The 25,816-nt window shown below is 41.3% G+C and overlaps 1 protein-coding gene across 1 annotated transcript in view; it reads left to right on the top strand.

Annotated features, from left to right (window-relative positions):
- The first annotated feature begins 658 nt into the window (after positions 1–658).
- Positions 659–25,816, top strand: part of LOC115045669 (ERC protein 2-like) — a 135,482-nt gene continuing 110,324 nt past the window's right edge. Inside the window, exons 1-7 of the mRNA XM_029505455.1 lie at positions 659–1,528; positions 5,218–5,241; positions 5,377–5,456; positions 5,805–6,138; positions 12,469–12,543; positions 14,705–14,860; positions 18,320–18,487. Coding sequence (XP_029361315.1) covers positions 659–1,528; positions 5,218–5,241; positions 5,377–5,456; positions 5,805–6,138; positions 12,469–12,543; positions 14,705–14,860; positions 18,320–18,487 — 1,707 coding nt within the window. The remainder of the gene's footprint in view (positions 1,529–5,217; positions 5,242–5,376; positions 5,457–5,804; positions 6,139–12,468; positions 12,544–14,704; positions 14,861–18,319; positions 18,488–25,816) is intronic.

Here is a 25,816-nt window from a genome sequence, read left to right as displayed (position 1 = left end):
AGTATTACTATATGACCTCTTATTATATATATCTTTATTGCCTGGATACTGCTACCTTGCACGATGTGTTATAGAAATGCCTAATAAATGCTAAAATATAAATGTTCATTAAATGGCAGAAAAATAAAATTGATTTTACATACCATTTATTTTTAGATGTAGATATCCAGAGTGAAGTGTTGTGTGGTTTTGAATTTTGATTGAACATAAATGTAAACGTGCAGATGAACCATTGATTTTCAAAACCAGAGTTTAGTTGACATTGAACTCTTATACTGACTCTATAAAGAGTTTTTCTTTTTGAAGTGATCTCAGTGTTGGGAAATGTGATGTAATTTGTCTTTCTCTCAATGTTTGTCTTACTTTTTACCTATCTAGAATCCAAGATGTCCTGCTCTGTAGCTGAAACCACAAGACCTCTGGCCTCTGTTTCTAGGAGCCCTGTAGCTAACAGTCATTACTACTTTCTTATAGCTACACTAAATAAGCCTCCACCTCAAGCCCTAATCAATCAGGGATGGACAGATAAAACCTGAGAAGCTGATAGGTGGCCTTCGTTCAAAACTGGTTCATCCGTTCTTGTTCCATAAAGGGACATGAAAATATTTCGAACTTTAACTGTTTCCTTTCAGAAGTCCACGTTTACCATATAAAAAAAATGCCTTTAAATATCAGAGCCAAGCCCTCAGCGAGCAAGCTATCTGCTGGTCCAAAGACCACCAGTCACCCTGATGGCACCACATCTCATTCACACTTCTCACGGTCCCCTAAACAAGGGAAAGGCAAACAGGCTGCAAGCTCAGCACCAGGCTCCCGCTCAGGTCTGGAACCAGGCTCTGTATCAGGGGGTGTGCCTGCAGCTGCGCCTGCGTCTAATTTGACAGGAGGTCAAGGGCCCGTGTCAAGGCCGGGTTCGAAGAGCAAACCTGCCGCAGCAGCAGACAAAAGAGCAGGTCGTGGTTCAGCAACAGCACCTGGTGGTAAAACCATGTCTATGGAGAATATTCAGTCTTTGAGTGCTGCCTATGCCACTTCAGGCGCAATGTATCCCAGTGAGCGGGATTCCTTGGAACCCTCTGGTGGGTACCCTAAAGGCACCATGACGCTGGGCAGGAGCACCAGCCGCTCTTCTTACACTGGCCGGACAACAGCTATGGGTAGCAGCCCAAACATCACCTCCACTGGGCTGCATCACCAGTCAGACTCCATTGGAGATCAACACTTGCTTTCTACAAGGACTTCAAGTCTACGGCATCAATCTGGCAGACATCCACAGACGTTGAATTCTGCTGGACAGGGAGAAGTTTCCACTTTTGATCTCCAGGCTCAGCTGAGAGAACTGCAGAGGGAGAACGACAGCCTGAGGAGGGAACTCGATGGAGGGAGGGATGGAAGGACAGGCCCCAGCATGAATAGTGTCAACTTCTGGTGCCCAGACAGTAAACGAGACAAAGGGGTTAGGAGAGAGGATGGGGTGAGGACCTCAGTTCTGAAGGACCAGCACAGGACAAACCAAGAAGACTTGCAGGTGAGAGAAGTGACCAATTGAAGAGTTTGTTTTAAAAATGCGTCATGCCAACATCCACAAAGCCCTGAAGGGCTGTGAACAAAGCATACTCAGTTTCGTTCCGTGCTCAAAAACGTAAGTATTAAACAGTGACTCACGGCAGCAAAGAAGATGGTGCAGTTTTCAAATGTTCGAAATTTCAGTTTGGAATGAAACTCTTTCCTTTGTCTGCTTACTCAGTTTTTGCATCGACCCACTCCACATCCCCCACTGCACAGCCTACCTTTTGTTCCTGTCTTCAAGGTTGCATAGGATGTTTTCTGTCTAGTTCATTTGTAAAGATGCTTGCCAAGCTCAGTGCTGTCTGTGTTTCCATGGGAACATGCCTTAGTGGCAGCCATTTTAAGTCTAGCCCAGATTCTAAAAAAGCTCACAGCTACTCCTGAGGGGGAAAGTGACCATGTCTCTCCTGTGCTACCTCTCCCTGGAGCCTGGCCCACTCAGTTTTCAACATAATCCATCTGTATGTCTCACTGCCATACAAATCCTTTGTATTCCTTCTTTCTCTGTTATGGTTTCCATCTGACCGACATTCTCTTCCTCCTTTTTGTCCGAGTGGCATTTTACTTCCTTGCGTTTCTGTGTTTGTCAGAGGTCTTTCTCTGGAGGGGAATACCTGGAAATCCATATAAAGTATATTTCATTCTGTTCTGAGATTCAGCCACATAATGCAGGTTGTGTGTGCGTGTCTTCTCTTGAATCACTACATAGCTGTCTCCTGCTCCTCTCCTCTCTCACATAAGAATGTGAGAACTTTAATTATATCTGCACTCTTGCATCTGATTTTTACCTCTTGTAACCAAGGAGGAGCCACCACTGCATTTGTAATAATAGCTTTTTTGTCTCATTATAATACAGTGTGAACCCTGACACACACACACACACACACACACGGTTGATTTTGTTAGTGTGAAAACTAAGAGCAACTTTCTTTTCTTTGATACACAATAGTTACTTTAAACTGAGTAATGTGCAAAATTGCACAAAGATCTGCATTCACATATGAACACAGTATTTTACCATCTGCCAAGGTGGCCAATGAGATTTATAGACAGTAAATGTATTTTTTTATCTGTAATATTGAGATTCTTGTATGTGTGGCATTAAAATGGAGCGGGACAGTCCCTGTGTATCTACAGGCTGGTCCTGACCTGTCCCTTGTCCCTGTCTGTAACAGATGGATGTGTTTCTCGCTGTTCGGCTCCTGCAGGTGATAGACTCATACTCATACTGTTGTTTTACTTTTTTGGCTCATTTGATTCTCCCATGCTAACACATATTTCACTTTTCCTCTTTGTTCATACTGAAACCACTTTACTGTAGCTTACGTGATGATTCACAGTCCCATAACCCCTGTGTTCCCAATGAAAAATTTGATTAATAGAATATAATAAGCTATCAGTGGAAACAGAAATGATAATCAGAACTAGCAGAACTGCCAAAGTTCTTGGAAAAGAGCCAGGTCCGTCAAAACAACTGAAATTACACCCTGTCTCAGTCTGTAGCTGGAATATAGAAACCTTTTTTCTTTTTCACTCTAAACTCATGATTGTGCACCTGAATTTTAATTCACACCATGAGGAATATTTTTAGCATCTTTATGGTGATAGAAAAACAATGTGTAAATGTAACCATGACCAAGCAACCTGAACTATTATAAACAGTAAAAACAGAAAGCATGAAAACTATGTAATTTGCATTAACTGACCACAGTCAAACACTACATTACACAATATTTACACAATATTTACGTCATTCTATATAAAATAAGGGGGAAAAAAAGAATCTTTTTTTATTTTCTCCTTCTATCTGTAAGCTATTCTCTTTCCCTTATCATTGCATTGCTCCTTTCAGATGATCACTTCTTTCGTTTTTTTCCACTTCTTCATTTCACTTGTTTTTTGGCCTTTGGGGTGCTTGGTGAGGAGTTCAGTCTGACAGGAGAACTTTATTATTAGCATAAACAATGTCACCTTATATCTCAGGTGCAATGACCAGAGGTGTCCCCTAACCATCTGTTTGTTTGCAGTGTGTGTGTCTGTTCAGTGTGCACATTTGTTTATATGCATTTATGTCTACCGTCTGTGTGTGTGTGTGTGTGTGTGTGTGTGTGTGTGTGTGTGTATGTCCACCCACTCTGACTTGATATTCAGTGCTAGCTTGTTGCATTGATTATCCGTGGCCGCCCTCATCTCCCTCCTACATCTCCATTCAGTGTCCTTGGCGTTCCCCAGCTTTGGGCTCAAGCAGGGAGAAAAATTAAACACACATTCATAGTAATGAAAAGATTAGCACTTCTTACTAGCTAACTCACTAATTTCTTTATTGTTGTTGTATAAGGTGCTCTGTGTTTGATTTCTGTACAACATTAATATCCATACCTTGCATAGTTGTTTTGTGTCAGTTGTTTCAAATCCTGTTTCCAGGTAAGGAAACATAGGAGCTCTGGATGTAGATTAACATGTTGTGCCTTGCATTACTCTGCTCTAAAGTGTGTATTGTAAGAAAGAATAAGTTTCTCTCGGCAGGATTAATAAAGTGTTTATCTTCATCATTCAGTAATTTAAAAAAATAAATCAATGGATAGATAAACCTTTCTAGTTCTATTCATGCACTGATTGGTCAATGCAAACTCACTTTCTGCAGCATTGTTTAAACTTACAATATGTATTTAAATTTGAGGCACTGATCTTTTAGATGGTACATACTGTATTTATGGTTTTATGCTCCATCCGATGGCAAACAAGGAGTTTTATTAGTCTTAGCACTAAATCTTAAGGTTATTATTGACTCCTCTTTATTTACGCAATTGGTAGAACTCATTTGTCTTTCAGGTACACTGTCAATTTTCATAGATTTCATAGATTTAATGTCATTTTCATATTATCCCCCTTCACCTTGTCTTGCCTCCCATTTGATGCTCATCTCATTGAGTCCATGTCACTTTCGAACTCAGTTGCAAAACATACCAAGTTTTCTCCTTGTGTTTTGAATTGACATGCATGAATATGTAGTGACATGTCGCCCCCTTGTGACCACATCTACAAAACTAAATAATATGATCAATTATGTCAAACTCAAGGTCCGCGTTCCACATCCGGCCCGGGATACAATTATATCAGCGAGAAAATTTAATTTGTACATTTTTTTATGGTATGGTACGGTACGAGGCACACTCACTACTATAAAACTCATACTACAAATCCCATACTGCAGCGCGACAGCTGCCGTGTCGAGAACTCATATTCCCGCCTCTCTGACGTCAGACCAATCAGGGCTCTGAGGATGTTCACAATTAACGATTAATACGGTTGCGTTTTATGCTGGCCCCTAAAAATGGACTTGGGAAACAGCGGCACCCAAAACATATAGGAGGCAAAGTATATATTTATTGACATTGCCAGTTACAATTTTTATTTATGTTTTCAAGTTTGCATGCAATATTTTAATGGACAAAAAATATTTATACGTTGATCTCAAACTTTACTTCCTGTTTGGCCCGCAGTTTGACACCCCTCAATGAAATAGACTGAAGTCATAACATAATGATGACTTGATATTTATAGTGTTTATTTTTTTCTGTCTACTTGGTATCTTGGCTTTATGCATGTGTGTGTGTGTCTTTCTTATGTCATATCTCTCTGATGCAGCATGGGGATATCCGAAGAAACAAGGTCTGTTTTATTCACCCAACTGTGCAGCATATTTTTTTTTCGATGTGACTTATATGTATTATTTCTGATATGTGTACTTGATATGTTTTGTGCCTGTTCATTTAATGGGTATTCAAGGTTACTCTGTGTTTGCAGCAGCTTCCATTAACAGTTCAGGAACTTCAAGAGGAGCTGAGGGCTCACAGGGAGATGAACAGTCGGCCGCACCAACAGCGGCCGCTGGGAAACTCTGGCACTCATCGGGAGCACCATATTGACCAGGACCACAGAGGGGGTCTCAGCCCTGGTCAGAGCCCAAGACAAAGCCCCAGTAACCTGCACAGTCCTGGACCGAAAAACAGCCCCAGAGCCAGCCCGTCTAACACCTACAATCCAAGGCAACAGGAAGCGGACGTTATCATTCACAGCCCTGGGTATGGCTGTAACACTGCAGTAAACATGCAGAGAATCAGCCCAGCCAACACCCTTCAGCCCGGGCCGAGAATCAGCCAAAATCAGCCTCTCTACAGTCTCAGCCAAGGCCCGGTGGCAGTGTCCAGCTCCAGCTCTCTCCGTCCCTGCAGCCCCTGCCAGGTGCCTGGGTGTGACGGCTTCTCCTCGCTCCCTCCCGTTGATCCGTCTGAAGAGAATTTCTTCCGGCTTCAGTCAGAGCATGAGCGACAGGCCAAGGAGCTGTCCCTGCTGAGGAAGACCATGGAGGAGATGGAGATGAGAATTGACTCGCAGAAGCAGACGCTGGGGGCCCGGGATGAGAGCATCCAGAGACTGTTGGAAATGCTTCAGGGCCAAGGTCAAGGTCAAAGTCAAGGACACTGGGGTCGGGGACAGCGGACTGGCATCATAACCATGGTGGCACAGGAGGCTGAAGCACAGCTGGAGAACATGCATGTGAAAGAGGTGTGTTTTTCTTCCTCATATTTTTTAGGGCACCAGATAGTGAAAGGCCATATATCTAGAACATTTGTAGTATTGATGTGGCGCAAAGTTGTATTTCTTTAGTCAAAAACAAAACAATTAAATTTCTTCCAAAAGGATATTTGAGTGGATGATGGTTAGTTAAAAATGTCAATATGACATTTTATTTTCAATACTAAAATAAATATTGCTATTCAGCACATCAGTCCTTAAGATAATATTCATGCTTTTATGGATTTGCTTTAAATGACATATTCAGAAGCACTAATGGTTGAGTGGTTTAGAGCTTGTGCCATGTAATTACAGTCCCTGGTTTGATTCTGGCCATGGACCGATGCTCCATGTCATTCTCCTCTTTCTCACCCTGTTTCCTGGCTTCTCTGCCATTGACTGACAACAAAAGGCATAAAAAATCCAAAATAAATCTTTACATTACATATTCAGTGATGACATTAATTTTCTGTGCTTGTCTGTACATGTATTTGTGTGTGTGCGTGTATGTTTGTGTATCTGTGAGTGTGTTTGTATTGTGTAGCGGAAGCAGAAAGCAGCTCAGCAGCTCTCATCAATGGGCCAGATTAACATATGGAGAGCTCTAAAGCTGTGAGCAGCCATGCAGGTTTACACTCTGACTCCCTGTTGCTGTGTTAGTGTGTGTCTGTGTTCCTGGGTGTTTATATGCTCATATCACAATTGAATGACCAATTGTGACATGTTTTTTTTTTTTTCCCCCCTTTTTTTTCCTACATAGCATTTAACATTTATTCTACAACTGCACAGTGGAATACAAAAATACTTTAATAAGGTAGAAAATTTTATTCCAGCTCTTCAGGTATTCTCAATTGAAATAGAAAAAAAGTCAGAAGTCTTCTTGGCTTATTTTTGAGGCAAATTGCCTTTTTTTGTCCTACATTTCAGCAGCCCAGTAAGTGTTGATGTAGCACGGGTGTATCTGTATCAGTTGCCAGGAGAGCAAGCAGTAGGTTGCTCTCTGCTGCTAACTCCTGCCTTGTTTATTTTTAACTCCTAAATCTTCTTAGCCTTTAATTTCTCTACCTCTCTGTCAGTGTTTGTGTGTCTGGTGTGTGCGCATTGTGTGTCTGGCTTGCCTTTGCTATTGTTTGTGTTACAGTGTTCTTGTTTTTCTGACTTAGCGTTTGTTTGCTGCCTCTGTTGGGTACCAATCAGAATCATTATGTATGTGTGTGCGTGTGTGTGTGCATGTGCGCACATCTGGTTCTGGGGGCTTAGCGCTTCTAGCGAGAACACTCCCAAGCCGGGCTGCTGGTGCCTGATGGGATATCCACGCATGCTGGGTGTTTAGTCACTGTGGTGATTTTGTCAGAGGGGAGAGTTTCAGTCCATGCTAATGCAGTCACTGCTGTGCGAGTCTATATTTGTGTGTGTGTGTGTGTGTGTGTGTGTGTGTGTGTGTGTGTGTGAGTGCACGCCCGCCCGCCCGCATGTAGCCATGTGTATGTATAGGACCTAACCATCCTGTGTGTGTAAGAGGTGAGTACCTGTTAACACACATTCTGTGTGCTGTGCTATTTTTAACTGCTTGACAGCTTAACACGTTCTGTGTGTGTTCAATGGAGGAGGAGAGAGTGACTGTGTCTGAGAGGTGAGGCAGAGGCTGGGAGAGATGGGAGTGTTTTCTTAAGGTAGAAAAACAGCCAATGTTTGCCTGAATATTAATGTATGATTAATGAGGAAAAACACTCTGACCGCCATGATTGAAAAGAGAGGTGATTGTTGTTCTTTCGTTTTTTTTTTTTTTCCCCCCCGTCACCTTCTGCCCTCCTCTCCTCTGAGGTTGAGATGGGGTGATGGAGTCACCATGAATTTATGTATATATACAGAGAGGCTGCAGACAGGTTTGCTTGCATTCTTGCATACTTTGCATACTTTAATATGTTCAACTGAGCTTAATATGTTTCTGTAGAAATTGCAGTCATTGTAGTGTGAAAGAACCAGTTCTCTAATGCTGTAGAGTTTGTATTTTTACTTCACGGATTCAGTGAACTAAAACTGAGGCGCTAAAATCAATGTGTAACAGTTTATAGTCCATGCACGTAGAAAAGAAACTCTTTCATAATAGTTATAATAATGATAATAATAATCATAATACCAAGCTAGCTATTATCTTGTGAAGAAGATTAGGAAAACACGGATAGTGAATGAAATGGCTGATGAGAATTAATAAGCATTGTTCAGTTTTACTACGTCTTTTAATAGTTAATTAAGAGAATCAATCAATTTACATTCATGAATTCAGATTATTTGGAAATGTAGTTTATTGAAATTGTGGTGCAGAAAAGTCAAGTTGTCCAACAGTTTGACGCTTTCATCCGTTTGTGGTTAGTGTGGATTTTGAACATTAAAGGTTGGTCTAAATACAGATTAAGTGAAGGATTTATATTCAACTGTAAGAAGAAACCTATTTCCTGTGAAGGCCTCTTGCCTTTGTTTGTGTGTTGGAGCAGTAATTTAGCCTTACACTTGCACTTGTCATGGTTTGGGAAGGCAAGCTGACGATTGCAGTGCAGCTATTGCCTCAATTAGGGGGCACTACTCTTAGTTTTTTTTGATTAGTGCCAAAGGAAACCGGCCCAACTGCCTTTCATTACCGCCCCCATTACTCTCCTAAATGGCCCGGCTTGTTTAGCTTGCGCTGGGATAATAAATGCCTCCATTTTTAGTTCACCACTCCTTTTATTTATCCTTCAGACAGGGCTGACGGTTGACATTGGGGTTTTCTTGGTACTCTGTTGGTCTTAAGAGAAATGATCATAAAATACCTGCTGTCTTAATTTTTTCAGGACACAGGTGTGAAAGTGTATGAATCTGTATCTGTGTATGACTCATCAGAGAATTTAATAAGGAGCCACAGTAGACTGAATTCTCCTCTTTTTTGTCTTTTCCCCTTCCTGTCTTTCTTTTGTACCACTCAGCACTTACAGACTAGGGCCAGATAGTTACTTGCACCAGCTGTGTGTGTTTGTGTGTCTGCTGGTGTGTAGTATGTATGGATATAGGGCTCACTGTATCACTCATTCCCTTGATCATGTGTGTTGTCAGAGGTTGGTGTGTGCATGGCTGCTCTCACTTATGTTTCCCTTTTAACTTTGCTGGCTGCCGGATGGTCTTAACTGCCCAAGCCTGACATAAAAACAATAACACAATTGTCTCGGCCATCTTGTCAACATCTTGTGAGAGAGATGTGGAAGCCGCACATGAAGCAAAATGTTTGTTTCTCCTTTTCAATCAGGTCCTCCTCTATGTTTATCTGTTTTTAAGCTCACATCTTTGCAGTACTAACCGTGTCCACAAAGTGGCAGCGTTTAATTAGAGTTTGTGGTTTTTACAGAAATGAACTGTGAGCCCAAGTTATGTGTGATGGCGCACACACGCACATGCTGAGAGGCATAAATCTGGGCCTAATCGACTCTCCCCAGCTGTCAGGTCCCTGTAGACCCAATAATAACAGCTGCACTGCTGGTCTGTTCCTGCCCAGCCTGCTGCTGTCAAACGTGTGCACACACACGGAACGGCGCTCTCACTGTGACATTTTTTTTTTGGAGATGGCATGCCTACTTTTATACATATCATACTGTGAATTTCATATGGACCTTTGGGCCTCTGTAGAGAGTAGGAGCCCCATCTGTCTATCAAGACGTCTCACTCAGTGTTGGTTGGATCTGTGGCACTGAGTATTCAGCATTGCTCTTCTTTTAAAAATGGAAAAAGATCCCTCGTTTTTCTATAGTATGACTAACTCCAAAAGTCCCACTGCTCCTTATGCCCCTGTGTCCTACTTCACACATTGTCAAGACCTCTGAAATGTAGCTTTTTAGAACTTTCTTTGTGCCTGCATATTGAGGAGAAGGGGAAGTTTGTGTCAGCAAATATGTCTTTTTTGTACTCTCTGTTCAGGCATTTCTTTTTCCTCACTTTCCAATACTGCCAGCTTTAGCATAAAAAAATATTTTCATTGTCCTCTTTCTGCCGGTGTATGCCATTTATCAATGTTTCCCCCCCATTATTTGTTTCTTCCAACGCTGATCTGTTATCTGTTGTGATACAATAGTTTTGGCCCAGGTCGAACTTTTTAGGGCTCAGTTTTTGATGAGCTATTTTCAGCCACTGCAAATAAATTTAGAAGACTACTGTAAATACTATCAACAGACACACACACACACACACACACACACACACACACACACACACACACACACACACACACACCAATGCTCACTCCCCACCACACCCTGGGCACCATATACTCGCCACGCTCTGTTGATTACCCAGAATGTTTGAGCGGAAAAGTTTATCGGGACAAAATTACACCCTCAAACCTCCTCACCCTCTCCCTGTTTTCTCAGCAATGCTTTGATTCCCTCTGATTTTCCCTTTGTCTTTTCAAACTGCTCTTTAAAGCTAACTCTCTTGAGCTGATGGGGCGGACACGTTTTCCCATTTGTGGCCAGCAAATGTGCTTCCTTTGCTTCTTTTTCCTCCTGCTGATGGAGAAAGGATGGGAATGTGATTGATGAATATGTGTATGTATATATATGTGTGAGTGTGTCTGTGTGTCTAAATTCAATCTGTGCGTATCCTAGTCTACATGTGGTGTATTTGACACCATTGCCTTCGGGCTAGAATTGAACCTTTTGACCGTATCCTTCATTCAGGATGCCAGCACTTATTGCTATAGTGTTACGTTTGATGCTATTCATTCCATATGCTCTGTCCTCTGACACATGTTGAGCAGAGGAGTCTTTGATGACATGCTCGCTTGCATGACTTAATTTCCCCCATTGAGAAACACAACTGCTTTGAGAACTGAGCTATCATCGCTGTTGATGGAGCTCCTATGCACAATTTCTCTGAGGGACAAATAATTGATCAGAGGCAGAAAAAAATATAAACAGGAACACAGTCACATACGAACACTCAGAGTGACACATTCATATACGTATGGTCAATAGACGATTAGGATTGTGCCAACAGTGGGCATGCTAGTCCGAGGGAGGAATGCTCTGACAGCAGTAATCCCTCCTTATCCACAGATGACATAGACAAGAGGATTAAGCTCTTGTTTCCTCCTTTTTAAACTCATTGGGATCATTGGGACAAATAGGAGCAACAGGAAAATGTGACAGTGGGTTGTCTCTCTCTCTCTCATAATCTCTCTTTTAGTCTTTTTTTCTCTACCTGCATGCCTGATAAGCTACCTCAATATGAATCTGTCTGATTTTGGGTCATATCTCTACCACATTGAGACACATATTGAAGTTTCTCTCCCTTAACCCATCTGTTTTCTTAGGAGCGTTTATCTTTCCCACTGCCAAAACAGGCAACTTACCTCATTTTCCAGTGCTACCCAAATCTTGTGCTCTCTTGCCTGCAACCTGTGGCAACCTCTTTTCCTGTGGCAGTTTATGGTTCACTACAGTAGCCCCGCAATGAAGTGGAAGTGTTGGCCAAAAGGTTTGGCAAGCCTGTTTGACTCAGATCAATCAGTGCTTGGTGCCCTTGAGCAATGGCCACACCCTCATTTACCACAAGTAACATACACCTGACCCCCAACTAGTGTAGCTCCTCAGTGGCCAACAGATCAGATGCATAATACTGTAATTGTAAACGTGGGCCATGCATAACCTTTTGCAACATACTCAAATCCAGCATGTATCGAATAGACTTGGCCCTGATAAACTTCAATATGACCATTGGCTTCTGTGTGTGTGTGTGTGTGTGTGTGCGTGCATGCATGATTTTGTGTTAGTGTAGGTGTAGGTAAGAGCTACCATTAATTATTGATTGAAGACGCTTAGCGCATGTGCTGGCAGAAAGAGTGTTGCTAAGCAGGAGCTTCAGCATGCCAGAGACATCTGTGAGAGAGACAGAGACAACAAGTGAGAGATAAGAAATAGAAAGATCAGACTGAAAGAGTGATGGAGACAGACTCAGGTGACCAATAGTTAAGCGCCTAACGAACAGACGCAGAAAGACAAGGACAAGAGATGCCTGCAAAAGTCATCAGGACATAAAGATCATAGGATTTTAACTCCTTTTTTTTTTTGGGTGCAAAAAAAGAATTTTTGTGGAATACGCAGTCTGGGATAACACATTTAGAGAAAGATATTCAACAAAACGCGAGAAAAAAGTCAGAAAAGGCAGCGAGAGACAGAAACTGTGTCTGTTTGGTCTGCTCAGTGTATCTTTCTAAGCAGCTCTGAGTTCTGTGGGTGTTAGAAAGTGCTAAAGATGATGAGCCGCCAGGCTTATTTTTACCGAGTCCCTCCCCAGGAGCTCCATCGTCGGAACCAGCTCCATGTTGATCCGGCCAAAACCAGGGCTCTGCAAACTGTCATTGATATGAAGGTAGGATTTACAGGGACTCTGCCATGAACAAGAGCACGAAGCATTTTAAGTAATAATGTGCACCATAAGTGTGTGTTGTTGAAATGCACTGCATCTCAAATCCATAAATGTCAATTCAGCGGTAACAGTAGATGTCTTTGCCAATTTGTCTCAAAAAACAAACAAACAAAAAAAAAAAAACAAACAAGTTCAGCAAGTTTAATTCTGGTATGCGTGTTTTCAGAAAAATAAAAATTGTATTTTGTGATAATGTTTTTAGTAGTGTACGCAGCTCCTCCTGTTCTAGCATGTTTTCTTGTTTAGTTCGTTATCAGGTTTTAACCAACAAAACTTTAATTATAGACTGTAATGTGAGCAGTAGCAGAGGTTTTGGCCCGGGCTGTAAATGCAGGCACAAATGTTAATGCACAAATAGAAACATAAAAAGAAACATTGTCTTACTAGTTGCCTCGTGTCTGTATGGGGGCCATGCCTAGTAAAGTCCATTATTGGCCCACGCAGAGTTGAGCACTTACTCAATTTGTTTCAAATGTCACATATGGAAGCTTTCACTCTCATCTCAGCCCTTTGAAGTCGTTAGAGCTGTGAAAAATGCAGTTGACTCCACATATGTCTGCCTGCACACCCACCCACCCACACTTAGCGTTCATTCGATGCTCGCTCCAAAGCGACTCCTTTACAGCAAAACCACAGTTATTTTTCACACATACTTTGTGATTTGTCTCCCTGTTAACAAACTGCACATGTGCAAGCCAGAGATGCCCACAGTGTTGTGAATGCATGAGAGAGGCCAAATAAAATATGACTGCAATAATTAGAAGGTATAACAAACAGTGCCAGGGGGATGGGGGCTATGAAGTAGAAGAGAGTATGAGAGAGAGAGAGAGAGAGAGAGAGAGAGAGATACAATAACTTCCTTTGGTGATGTTAATGAGATATTTCCTGGAATCACTCCTCTTAGAAGCGTTGTCTGTGATGTTCCTGCTTGTGAATAGTGCATATTTCCACGTTGTAATTACAGAACACCAACCCCCCTTTCTGTTTTGATCCTGACATCATCTGGCAGGTACAGTGATGAGTGCTCACCTCTTGGGTCTTTTGGGAACATATATGCAGTGTTTGTCTTTCCCCCTTTCCCTGTTATTAATTCCTTCTTGGATGGAGTGGAGCACTATCTAGTACAGTAGTTCAAGTTTCTGTGGTCTCGAGGTGCAGCTTTTAATGTAGTCAGATTGAACTGAATATTGTCTTTTGATGTGATCCTTTTTCTTTTTGTTGGGTTTGCCTTGCTTCTCTTCCTCCGGGTGATGTTTTCTCTCTTTGTGATTTGAAGCAGAAACAGATAGCTATCTGGTATTAGATAACAAGGGCATGGCCTATGATGCAGAAATCAACCAGCACCAATGCAAATGATAGAATAGAGTTTTTGTTTTGTGTGAATGGCCATGCCTTCGGATTTTTCTACATTTAAAGTCTATGTCCTTGCATACACTCTTTTTGCAAATGTCATGTATATTTATTCCTTGTTTTTTTTGGTGTGTGATTTTTGCATCTCAAAATGGTAACTTCAGCACCATGTGCTAGGCAGGGCTGATGTCACAGGATGTAATCGAGGTCAGATGCTTACATGTTGCTTGTGGTTTGTGCTGATGGCATCATGCCGTCTGTTTCCATTTTTTCAATTACCTTTCTCTTCTCTTCCAAGGTTTAGTATTCAGCGTATGTCTGAATCCATGCAGCTTAACAAGCTCAGGACCTGTCCACGACAGACCCTTCAATTCTTTCATAGATAGTGCATAGAAAAACATCTTGGCTGCACACAAAGGCTTTCCTTGATATTTCTCCAATTTTCGTGGACTTCCTAGTTGGACATAGAGCTATGAGTTAATAGTTATATTATAGATACAGGAAGCTGAATGTTGTCAGTGCTGCATTTTGAGCATTTTTTTAGTTAGTTTAAAAAAAAAAAAAAGATGTTTTCCCAATAGTTGGAAGTTACAATTAGTTTTGAGGCGTCACAGAGTTTTTTCAGGTAACAGGAAATTAGCTAGCTGTCAGTGATAATCCTGAGGCCGTGACCACACACTCGTGACCCACAGTCTATTTAAACGTCAATAACATGAACTTAGTGAGATCTTTCCTGACTGTGTTGTTGGTGCAGGACACCAAAATCTCTTCCTTGGAAAGGAACATCAGGGACTTAGAGGATGAGGTCCAGATGTTAAAGACCAGCGGCCTGCTGCACCCTGACGACAGGCAGGAAGAGCTCAAGCAGGTGGAGGTCTACAAGAGCCATTCCAAATTCATGAAGGCGAAGGTAGACCATCTCTGCACTGCATGTTCTTCGTGGCAAATGTTGTTCTTAAGACAGCAACAGCAGCTGTGTATTAGCCATCTGCATGTTTCAAGTCTTTATTGCATGCACACAGAGAAGTTTTGACAAATTGTAATTCCAATCTGTATGCTGCAGTGTGTTGTGTGTCTGGGCTATTTCTAATCAAGGTCATGAGCCCCTTGTGTTGCATGTACACTAAGAATTTCTATGATTATAAGTGTTTCTTTTGCTCTTCATGTGTACCTTACCTGCGTTACCTGGTTGATTGCAAGGGATTGTACCGCTCTCCCATCAGTGATGACTGACTGTTCACAGGGAACAAACTATCAGCTTACAGGGCACCGTGTCTGTTTACTGTCATAACCTCAGCTGGCAAAGAGACCTTTTCAAAGGCCTGACTAAGGTTTCCCTTATGCTGAATACGGTTTTATTCATTGAGCTGCACCAATGCACAGACACACAGACATAAGAATAGGCCATCAGCCAGATTTTCCAAATGCCTCGAGTCTTGTGCCGGTTCCAAGGCTGGATAAATGCGGAAGGTTGCAACAGGAAGGACATCCAGTGTAAAGCTGTAGCTAAATCAACTATACAAGACCTGGAGCTGACTTGGTGTGGGAACCCTGAGCAGGAAAGAGGAAATAAAAAAAAATATATTATATTAGTAGGAGTATAGTAAAGTTATATTATTTCAATAGTCTGTCAGTGTAAGCAGTCTAAATCAGTAGTAATGATAACCTCATACTTAAGCTTAAGCAGAAAATGTTTTCAGACCTGTGCCAATGAGACAGACTGGTGGTTTATTCATCAATTATAAAATACTAAATAATATTTTAAACACTAATCAGCAACACAACATGAAAACATGTAACTGATTTAAATGCTGCAGCTGATTGGTGTAGAAGATTCTTACGGTATATTTCAATTACCAGCTTTGTTAGCTTTGTGACACAGAAATAGTTCATCTCACCTTTTGCTTCAGCTTTGGCAGGCTCTTCCAGAGCAGCACGTTGGCTGCCATCCTCCTCCTCCTGCTCCTACATCTTGCTCTTCATTAGCTGCTAGCTCGTCCTGACTCTCTTTTGCTGCTTCAGCCACCACAGCAGCTCGTGTTGAAGCTTGTACATTTTCAAAGCAAATTGAAGTTAAGATGACACTTATCTTTGCGGATACTCCCGTTTCAGGTTTTTAGGTATTCTGTTTTCCAGTGTCTATTAGTGCCTCTTCAGGGTGAATTTTTAAAATGTTTTTATCCGGATTATAAAGAAGCCTTCAGCTGTATCATTAGATATGATTTTACCCATTTGAAATAATAATGATATTTTTGGTGGTTTATTTGTGAAGGGTGCAGTGAAGAAGTCAATGTATGGCAACCACTGCCTGGAATAATAATAATAATAATAGAAAAAGATGCATTATGCATTTTAAAGCATTTTTTTCCCCAACACATTTTCTCAATTCATTTATATCCTGTGGGCTGGATGTGGTGATCGTCCTCCCAATGTAGTTTTAGGTTTCTCTGACTCACTGAGTTTCTAGCTGTGTGTCCATAATGGCTGAGGCCCATCAGCTCTTCATGTGAAAATGTTTTTCTTTGGTTCATTCATGGCTGTCCTTTGTGGGGCCCATTTGTCATTGCATCAGGGAAGTTCCTGATGCAATCATAAAAGAGATGTTTTTTTTTTTTTTTATGAATGGGCCCCTGACAGGTGAATGTGGGCTTACAACGACAAGAGGAAAAGAGCTCTCTCCTCACCTGCACTGACCTGGGATGATATACATCGCACTGATGGCCCTGACTCACTCTCCCATTTCTCATCTTTCTGCGTACAGTCATACAGAAACACAGGGAGACACCACGCGCACAGATATCCACAGACACAAAGATTCATTCTATATCCTTGAAGTGTTTAGGGTCCTGGTCTTTCAGCAATGGTGGTGACTGCTGATGAGGTGAGAGAGTGATAAGAAAGAAACCAGAGAGGACAGTCATGCTTTCTTCTTTGGTTTCTTCTTTGATCTATGGACTTCTGGGGGCATGGACATTTGTTCAAGTACAATAAATCAGCATTTATTATTGAATAACTTAAAGTATAAAATTCAGAGGCTTTAGCTGTATGTTCAGAGTGGAGGTGTTAGGTTGAGTTCATAGCCAGTTTCCCAGCTGGCTGTGTGTCATAGCCAGTAGCTTGCTGTCCTCTTGTCTTTGTGTCTCTCTAGGAGCAGACCTTGTCACCATGTGTGTCTTCCATCAGACCAGCTCCCACCTTCCTCCTCCCCACCCAACAGCCTTGGATCACAGAACAAGCAGAAGTACCCTGTTCATTAGCCTCATGTTTTTTCTGCCATTCTTTGAATTCTTTTCCCTTTATTTTACTATGATGTTTCATCATTTCATCATTTTATATTTAAATAAAGTTTAATTTTTCCAATGTCTTCTTTTTTTTTTTTTTACCATCTCACTATAATCCTCCCTCTAACCCGCCCCCACCACATTTGTCCCTCTTCTCCCTGCTCTCATTGGCTTCTTTAAGTGAGGGCTGATTGGCAAAGTTCAGCAGCAGACAGAATTCTACAGTTATGAGCTGAACCCTGCTCACACACAATTAGACAAATCTCTCTTCGAATCAGCTCTTTTGCATTTTTGGCACTGGTGGACAGATGTCAATCTTCTGCACATAACTAGCTTCAGCACAGAAAACTCCCTCTGTTAGTGCGTCTGATTTCCTTTGTGGTTCTGTTCTGTTCTGTTCTGTTCAGTATGACCTTCCCTAAAACAATCCCTCATCTGTCAGCTATGTGAGTATAACGTTGCTCCACATAACTTTGGATGTATTTTTCACCCTCCGGCTGTTTAGCTTGGTGTGTCCACAGTGCAGACAGTAGGCCAGGGACTCTGCTGAGTAAGACCAATAAAATAAGACTGGGCGATAATTCAGTGTGATAATTCATCACCTCTTCAAATAAATGTGTCATGACATAAGTAGCATTCTTAGATAATGGAGATTATGATTTCATGTATAAATGTTTGATAAAAAATAGTTTTACCAAATGCATTGCACAACAGGAATTGCTGATAATTTCTTTCTAAAACGAGGAATAAAAGTGTGATTTTGATTAATGAGATCACCATCACTCAATTAATTCTGCCCGCTCTGATGTGAAGTAGAGTATTTAAGCTTTTGTCTGTGTTAACAGGATTATATGCTATGTCAGAGAACTAAGTGTGAAAGAAAACTCTGTATTATACAACAGCAACACACAGCAGCACACATGTTTTTGCAGGGGTGTGTATGTGGTTTCTTTGTATGTTTATATGTGCCTGTTTGCCTGAGAGATAAGCCATGATTTTATTCATGTCTGAAAGTTTTTTGTTCTGTTTACGGATATCAGTTCACTTAATGAAGACTCATAACAAACTTGTGTGTATGTGATTGCCAGATAGAACAGCTGAAGCAGGAGCTAAACAGGAAGGAGTCAGAGATGCAGGCCCTGCAGACCAAACTGGAAACACTGACCAATCAGAACTCGGACTGCAAGCAACACATCGAAGTGCTAAAGGAGTCGCTCAGCGCCAAGGAGCAAAGGGGCAGCACGCTACAGACAGAGGTCAGTGGGCACAAATGCAATACGGACACAGAACCTTATACATACACATTCAATCCAGATATACACACAGATGCACCCACACGGGCGCAAACACTCACCATGATCCATGCAGTCGCTGCAGCATCCTGAAAAGACGCAAATGGATGAGACTGCCTGAAAGTGTATGTGTCTGTAGATTGGAACAATAATTACAGTATCAGGGGGCATAATATGTTGTCTGTTATCAGCTGTTAGACCAATGATGGCGAATTTACATTGAGGCTGATGTGCGCCAATCCTTGAAAAATGGCTTTTATGACCAATTTGCACGCATGGACATGTGATATGCAAGGACTTCTGATATATTATATCTGTTCGCAGGAAAAGAACAAAAATGTGCAAGTCTTCACGAGCCTTTTTCTGCCTTGGTTTCATTCTCGTTCTGTGTCTTTAAAGGACGCTGAAGTGGGTGGAAAAATATTTCTATGTGTGTGGCTCCTTCAACCAGTGGGCTTGTACATGTAGGCGGGTCAGTCAGAAGGCTGGAGAAAGCTGGCAAGCTTTTCTTTCTTCGTCTTTGAAGTTTTTTCAATGCTATGACGTTAATGATTTTATCACTGCTGTTAGGAATGGAGGCAGGTTGCATGTTGGGAGTCGGAGGCGTGTATGTGTGTGGGGCTGGGAAGGGAGAGCGGAGATCATTTAACATTTTTCTCCATCACCCTCTCGATTTGGAACTGATACTTTAGATCTCTTTGTGTTCAGCAGTTGAGAGCGGCCTGCTAACTATGTCCACTCATCATTACAGGAAGCAATTTGGGCCAAAATTAGGCCTAATTGTCCATACATGTGCAAGGAATTTTGGCGCTCGCAGTTAGCTGAATACATCATACTAAAAGGAATTGGACTCAAAGGTTTTCGGTGGGTGGTTTTATGTGTGTACTTATTTAGGTTTGTGTGCCCAACCAAATGCACAAAATAAAAATCTGTGTGTGTGTCCTAACAAAGGTGCAATGTTATGGCATGACTAGGAGATATGTAATGTGCATTCATTTTCTGATTTGCCCTGCCAAATAAACCCCCAATTGCAATTTCAATCCACCAAGGAGAAACAAAGGGAGCCAGAGGCACTGCAACAAAGATGGCAAAAATCTGCTAATATTCCAGCCAATATTAATAGAAAACTATATGTAGAGGCAGCACAGATTGTTCCCATGTGTGTGGACGCAACACAAGTTTGTTACAAGGTTACCCACTCAAAAGCTTTGGGGATGTTTAACTGTGCTGAGTCTGATACACAACACAGCAGAGAGCAGTGAAAAGCGACTCCAGCTTCCCTTAGTGTCCACCTTCCCTGACTGCCAAGACTCTGGTTCAGGGCTATTTGACCTACTCGCTTAATACTTGTTTAGTGAAGTTTTACCAGATGATTTAGAGCCAGCACACTTCATGCCCACAACTGAAATCACCATGATCTACATCAACATTATCCCTTTCTAAATAAATTGTCCAAGTTAACAGCGTGTCAAAGGTTACATTTAAAGTGTATGATGCAGTTAATTACATATATTAATGTTATACCTTTCACAAATATTATTCTTGTTGTTGAAGCTCGTTGCTATGAAGCAATTTCCAGAAAATGTCTCCACCTCAGTTAAAATGAGAATTATGCCCTTGAGAGAAAAAGCGGTGTGTGTGTGTGTGTGTGCGTGTGTGTCTGTTAATATGTTAATATGTATATGGGAACAAGGGAATAGTATATAATTCACTGTAATGCTCTACTGCTCATAGACTGCTGCAGCCCTGATCACCAACAGTCTTGATGACCAAAGGCACACACAGAGTCACAAATAAACACACACACACGCACCCACCCACACACATGCACCATCAGAACCGATTACTGCACTCTCATCGTCGAAGTGGAGTTGTTCTTCCTGCAATTGAAGTGGCATTTTCCTCCCATTTGGGAAAGGCTAAGGTTTCTGAGGCTAAGTGGGCAAACCAGAGAATGGGTAAAGATGTCAAGTACGCTTTAGGCCAGCCGTGGTTCTGCATTCCTCTGCTGTCTGTCAATCCTTGAGTTAGAGAGGATAACAATTCTCCCAGGATCTTCCTTCTCACCTCATTCCTTCCATCCAGTCATTATAACTTCATCTCCCCTCAGCGTTTTGTTTCAGCTTTCCCACATCTCATTTAAAATTCCTCAGGAGCTCCATGTTTCCTTCTTATCCCAGTCAGTGCTGTCCATATACACGTGCGTGTGTCCGTGCACATATATGGGTTTGAGTGCCAGCTCGGTCTCATCATGAATGACAGTGATTGGTACAGTAGTCCACTCCCCCAGAGACACACTGGTGTCTCCGAGACCTGAGGGGCAGCTTAATCTCATAGACACTTGTCTCTAAAAGCAATTCACATCAGGATGGCCTCGAGAAGGGACTGGCTTTTGAACAGAGCAGGCACTGTGAGCAAGGGAACGAGAAAATGGAAGTGTATTTATTTGTCAGTCAAAGTTAAAGACAGCTTTGAAATGGGCATGATTGAATCTGTCTCTAGATAACTGAGAAATGTGGAAAATAATGAGTGCATTTGTGTGAGCATCGTGAGACTGCTGTGCATGTATGTGGAAACTTAACCCTTTAATACAGTAGGTGTATGTGTCTTTCCTGACCCAATGAGGACAATGCAGAGCTGTAACTCTACTCCAGCAGATCAAGTAACCTATTGCAGACTTTCTTGCATATTTAACCAGTGGCCGACAAAGGAACCAGCCACAACCCCAGCCGAAAAAGTTGCTTGCAGGTGCTGTGGCTTTTTCTTTCATTCTTCGAGAACATACTTTTCAATATGAATACGAGCCTTTCACAAAAGATGCCAAACCAGAATGTGGGACTGTTTTCTCTGTTCAGTAGTGCCTAGAATTTTATCATGGAAAAAAAAATCAAGATACAAAGTGAGAACATAAAGTAGAATAGAAGCATGAGAAAACAGAGACGCTTGACAGGAATAAAGTCAAATTGAGTTTATCATATCACAATTACATTAGTAAAAGCCTTTGACTGGGTACAGGCATCCCAGAAAACAGATTTAACACATACTGCTACTACTGTTACTAATAATAATGTATAATTTTAGTATAAAGTGGAGAAATATGTATCCTGAAATATATACACATAACAGCATGATGGCAAGAATGACAACATAAATTACATTAATCAAGAAGGCAAATATCTTTTGGCTTTTGGAAAGTGCTTTTCCCAGTCGTGCTTGCATTTTAAAATTAAGACAAAATATGATACTCCCTGTCTACACTGTTACCATTGCACAGTCATCTGGTGTCTGCTTACATCCATGATACACTAGAGATATAAAGTGGACTATTATCCCAGACAGGCTGATTTCAGAATTTATTAAAATTGGATAATGGAGTTATTCATCATCCGACGGAATAATGCTGACAAGAATTTTTAATCCGTTGGAGGCAAGTTTAAGTTCAAAACATTAAATGACATATTTAAGTATAGAAACAAACAATGTTCCAGGCAACAAATTCATGAAGGCAGAAAAGTGATTTTGTTTGAAGATATTCTCATCATCACCAGAAAGAAAGGACATAAAACTTAATATTTCTGAGTACAACTTAATATGGCTTGAATCTCTCAATATTAAAAGATTTAAATGTTAAGCAAAATAAAGTGCTGATGAGGAAATTAGATACACCTTTCCCAAAAATGACAGGAAAGCCACATGAGAGCTGCTGATTCAGACAGAGAATAACAGACCGCCACACCTGTACTACTTGGCTCATTCAGACAACTTATCCTCTGCTGAGTTCATGGAGATTATAGTGCTATATGGTTCAGAATTCTGAAAAACAGTGACAAGCTCATTGCGGTTGTTTTCTTTGTCATTAAACAACCGATGATCATGCAGAAAAGTTTGGCGAAGGCAAGGATGTGGTCCTGGTTAAAATTGGACTGATTCAAGTCAGATCAAGTGAAAGATTGGAGTGAAAACAAGGATTCCTTCATGATAGTACAATACTGAGATTTATGAAATAATACAGCCAAACTTGACATTTTTAAGTATTGATTATCTCAGTTGTTTAAACGGAAAGAAAACTTAAGAAAACAGTTTTTAGTCAAGTCCTGTGCCTTTTCTTTCTGGCGGCCTTCCCTGTAATTGCAAGACAAAGTGGATTATTTATCCAAGAGACAATTACTTTCTGTCTGACCACATGGCTTATGTAATGGTTTAACCTATTCTGTATGGTCAAATGGCTGCAATATTTCTGTTTCTATGTATTTTGAGTATATGGCCTGTAGCTGTAGCTGTGGAATACCTTGCAGAATACACTTGGAACGGTAACCATGAGTTTGAACCAATCCTGTTTCAGCTTGAATAATTTTAGCATTTTCTGGGAGCTGTTATTACCATCTCTGCTGTCTTCTTTGGTTGTAACTCTAAATCCTGGACAGTTACATCATCTGAGTTATTACCTTTTGGCTTTTGAGGGCACCAGCAACAATTGGTAGAAATAAATTTTTCATTTTCATTTCATTAAGGTTTGATTTATATATTCAGTGCTGGAACCATACTTTTTGCAGGTGGCGTCATACTGACACAAGGGGAAATCCAGACCTGAAGTGGAATCAAGGTGCTCAAGTCAGAGTCTGAATCAGAGGCACATAAAAACATTTGAGATTTTGCTCATCAGCAAATGCCAGCAGAAGTGTTCGAAGTGGCACGCCTTTAACGCACATTTTGCAATGTTGCAACACGTATGTGTTTACACAGAACACATTCCGTGGTATTTCAATTTCAGTTTCTCATATTTGACCTCAAATATCTTGCATTGTCTGTCATTATGGGCGTTCTGCAGTTTGTCTGCCAGAAGACCTCCACTGAGTTTAGATTCTGAGGTTGAGGTGTAATGACTCGAAGAAGACATAAATGATTCAAAAATGACTCGATAAAATCAACCGTGGTGACAGTGATGAATATGGAAAACAAGAGGAAAATCAAAAAGAATCTGCAGTGGGAAATGCAGAGAATCAAGGCTAGATGGAACAACAAGAGGAAATGGGAAGTGAGAATAGAGTTTCTTGATGGATGCCGAAGACTATGGGCTTTTGTCAGTGAGTGATGGGATGGTACAGTGTGCTGTGGCCTCCGCTGGACTATTTTTGTTGATCTTTCCTTGTTCACTTTGCTGATTGATGGTTCCCATAGGTAGTGATGCAGAGAAAAGATGTGGCCTCAGTGTGGTTACACTCCACCCTGGACTCTCCCCCTGCTGCGTTCACTCTCTGTCTTTCTGCCTCATTCCCTTTTGCCCCCTTATACATATTTTCTCTTCCTTAATGCTATCTGCCTCTGCTCACCTCCCCCAACTCTTTGCTGCTTATTTCTTCTTTTCCTCTGCCTGTTCTGATGATCAGATGGAGCAAAAATAGAGGGTGTTAAACAAATAACAGGGGGGTGAAAACTTGATGAACTCTCTAAAGAGGATAGTGGGGTTTTTGGCACAAGTGAATTGGAAACAGTTCTTGTTTTAGGCTGACCACTAATTGTCAACTTCACGTTTCAAACCCTGGACCTGTTGTGATGAGTCCTGACCGCTGCAGAGCCGTTTTAATATGACCTCATCTGAACTTGACTGACCATGGTCACTATTCTCAGACCCAGCAGCATGCTCATGAGTTCCTGGGGTGGTGTGGTTTGGGATGCAGTGTGAGTAGCAAAGCATCGGGGCCCCCCAGAACAAACATGGTATGGTCCAAAATAAAGCCCCTGCGTGTTCTTCAGAGGCCATGTGGAAAAACCATAAAGTGGAGTTATAGGGGTCAGAAGGGGGATGAGATATTTAATGATTTACACAGGGAACAAGGTAAATATGTGCAAGACTGAAGGAGGTGACAAATACAAGTGTTGCACAAGGTTCATAATGTGTATTGCCATGAAAACGCACACACATTGGTGCTGTGATGCAAATAAACATACCTCTCAGCTACAGCATAGCAGATGTGTTAAGTTAGTGGACATCTGAGCTAAATGTCATTTGTGTGATGATGCATCTCAAATGAAGGTTTTTGGGAAGCGTGTCCTCCCTTGCATTCTTTCACTTCTTTTTTTTTTTTGATTAGTTTGAAACATACATGGAGAGAGGAGTTGTTGCCTTTGCTTGTGCTGCTGCTGCTCCAGGACTGCTTAACCAGGAGGCAGCCAAAAACAACATCATAAATATGTACAAAAATACACAGTAACACAAGAAAAGTACATAAAAGTTTTCACTCCTATTAATAGAAAGTTCAAACTTTGTGGATAGAGAGTCGTATATTAACTCGTCTCCTCTGCTGACCCTAACCCTAAACCCTAAACTACCTATTTTTCTTCCTGCCCACCCTCAACCACTTTAATGATGCTAAAATCCATATGCACAGCATATTGAATGAAAATAGTAGGATAAATTATGTTTGGAAACATACAGGATTCTTAAGTCTTTAGTTTCTGACTTACAAGCAATTCAACTAAATAAAAAGTGTGTTTGAAGGACATTCTTGATTACTTGTGTAGAATTTCTAAAAAAAAAAATAATAATAATAATAAAAAAAAAGGAAACAAAAGTTAACATCACAATTACCCCAATTTCTAATTTTGAGTCTGGTGAACTGTGTAAGATGATTTCGGACACCTAATATGCACCATGCTGTTCGCCATGTCTGCCAAAGTGATGGCTTAGTGTGGTTCGACAGGAAATGGATCCTCTGGAAACAGGATGTAGCAACTGGCATGCAGTGCTGGAAATGATCAGGAAAAATAATCAAAAAAGGAACAAGTGTTTATGAGGGGGAACGCCTGCAGCGACTCTTCCTTTATATGTGTGTGCTTATGTGTGTGTGTCTCTCTCTGCTGGAGGATATAATGATGATGGATGGTACTTGAAGAAGGGACCGAAGCAGCTGTGTGCAGCGAGGGTGAGTGCGATAGGGCATTAGGGGGGGTCCTCTATATTTTCTGTGCCAGAGATCCATCTACTGGTACAACAGCAAGAGCTTGGCATGATTTACTTTTATGGTTTTGGCAGAAAACATTCATTCATTCACTTCTGAATGATCCTTTTGTCAGCAGATCCTGGAATTTTTGTCTGTGTGTGTATGTGTCCTTGTCCTTTTTTTTTTTTTTTTTTTTTTTTTTAAGCAATGCTTTCCCATGTTCTCACTGTAGCCCGTGGGCAGACAGCTGTGTTGCCATGGTTTCATCAACAGATGTTGTGGTGTACAATGAGACAGTGCCCCTCTCTCCACCCTGAAACCCCCGCTGTGAGGCAGTTTACATCTGCTTATT

This window comes from Echeneis naucrates, chromosome 7 (genome assembly GCF_900963305.1).
Source record: "Echeneis naucrates chromosome 7, fEcheNa1.1, whole genome shotgun sequence".
NCBI classification, from domain to species: domain Eukaryota; kingdom Metazoa; phylum Chordata; class Actinopteri; order Carangiformes; family Echeneidae; genus Echeneis; species Echeneis naucrates.
This window is presented reverse-complemented; position numbering and strand designations above follow the sequence as displayed.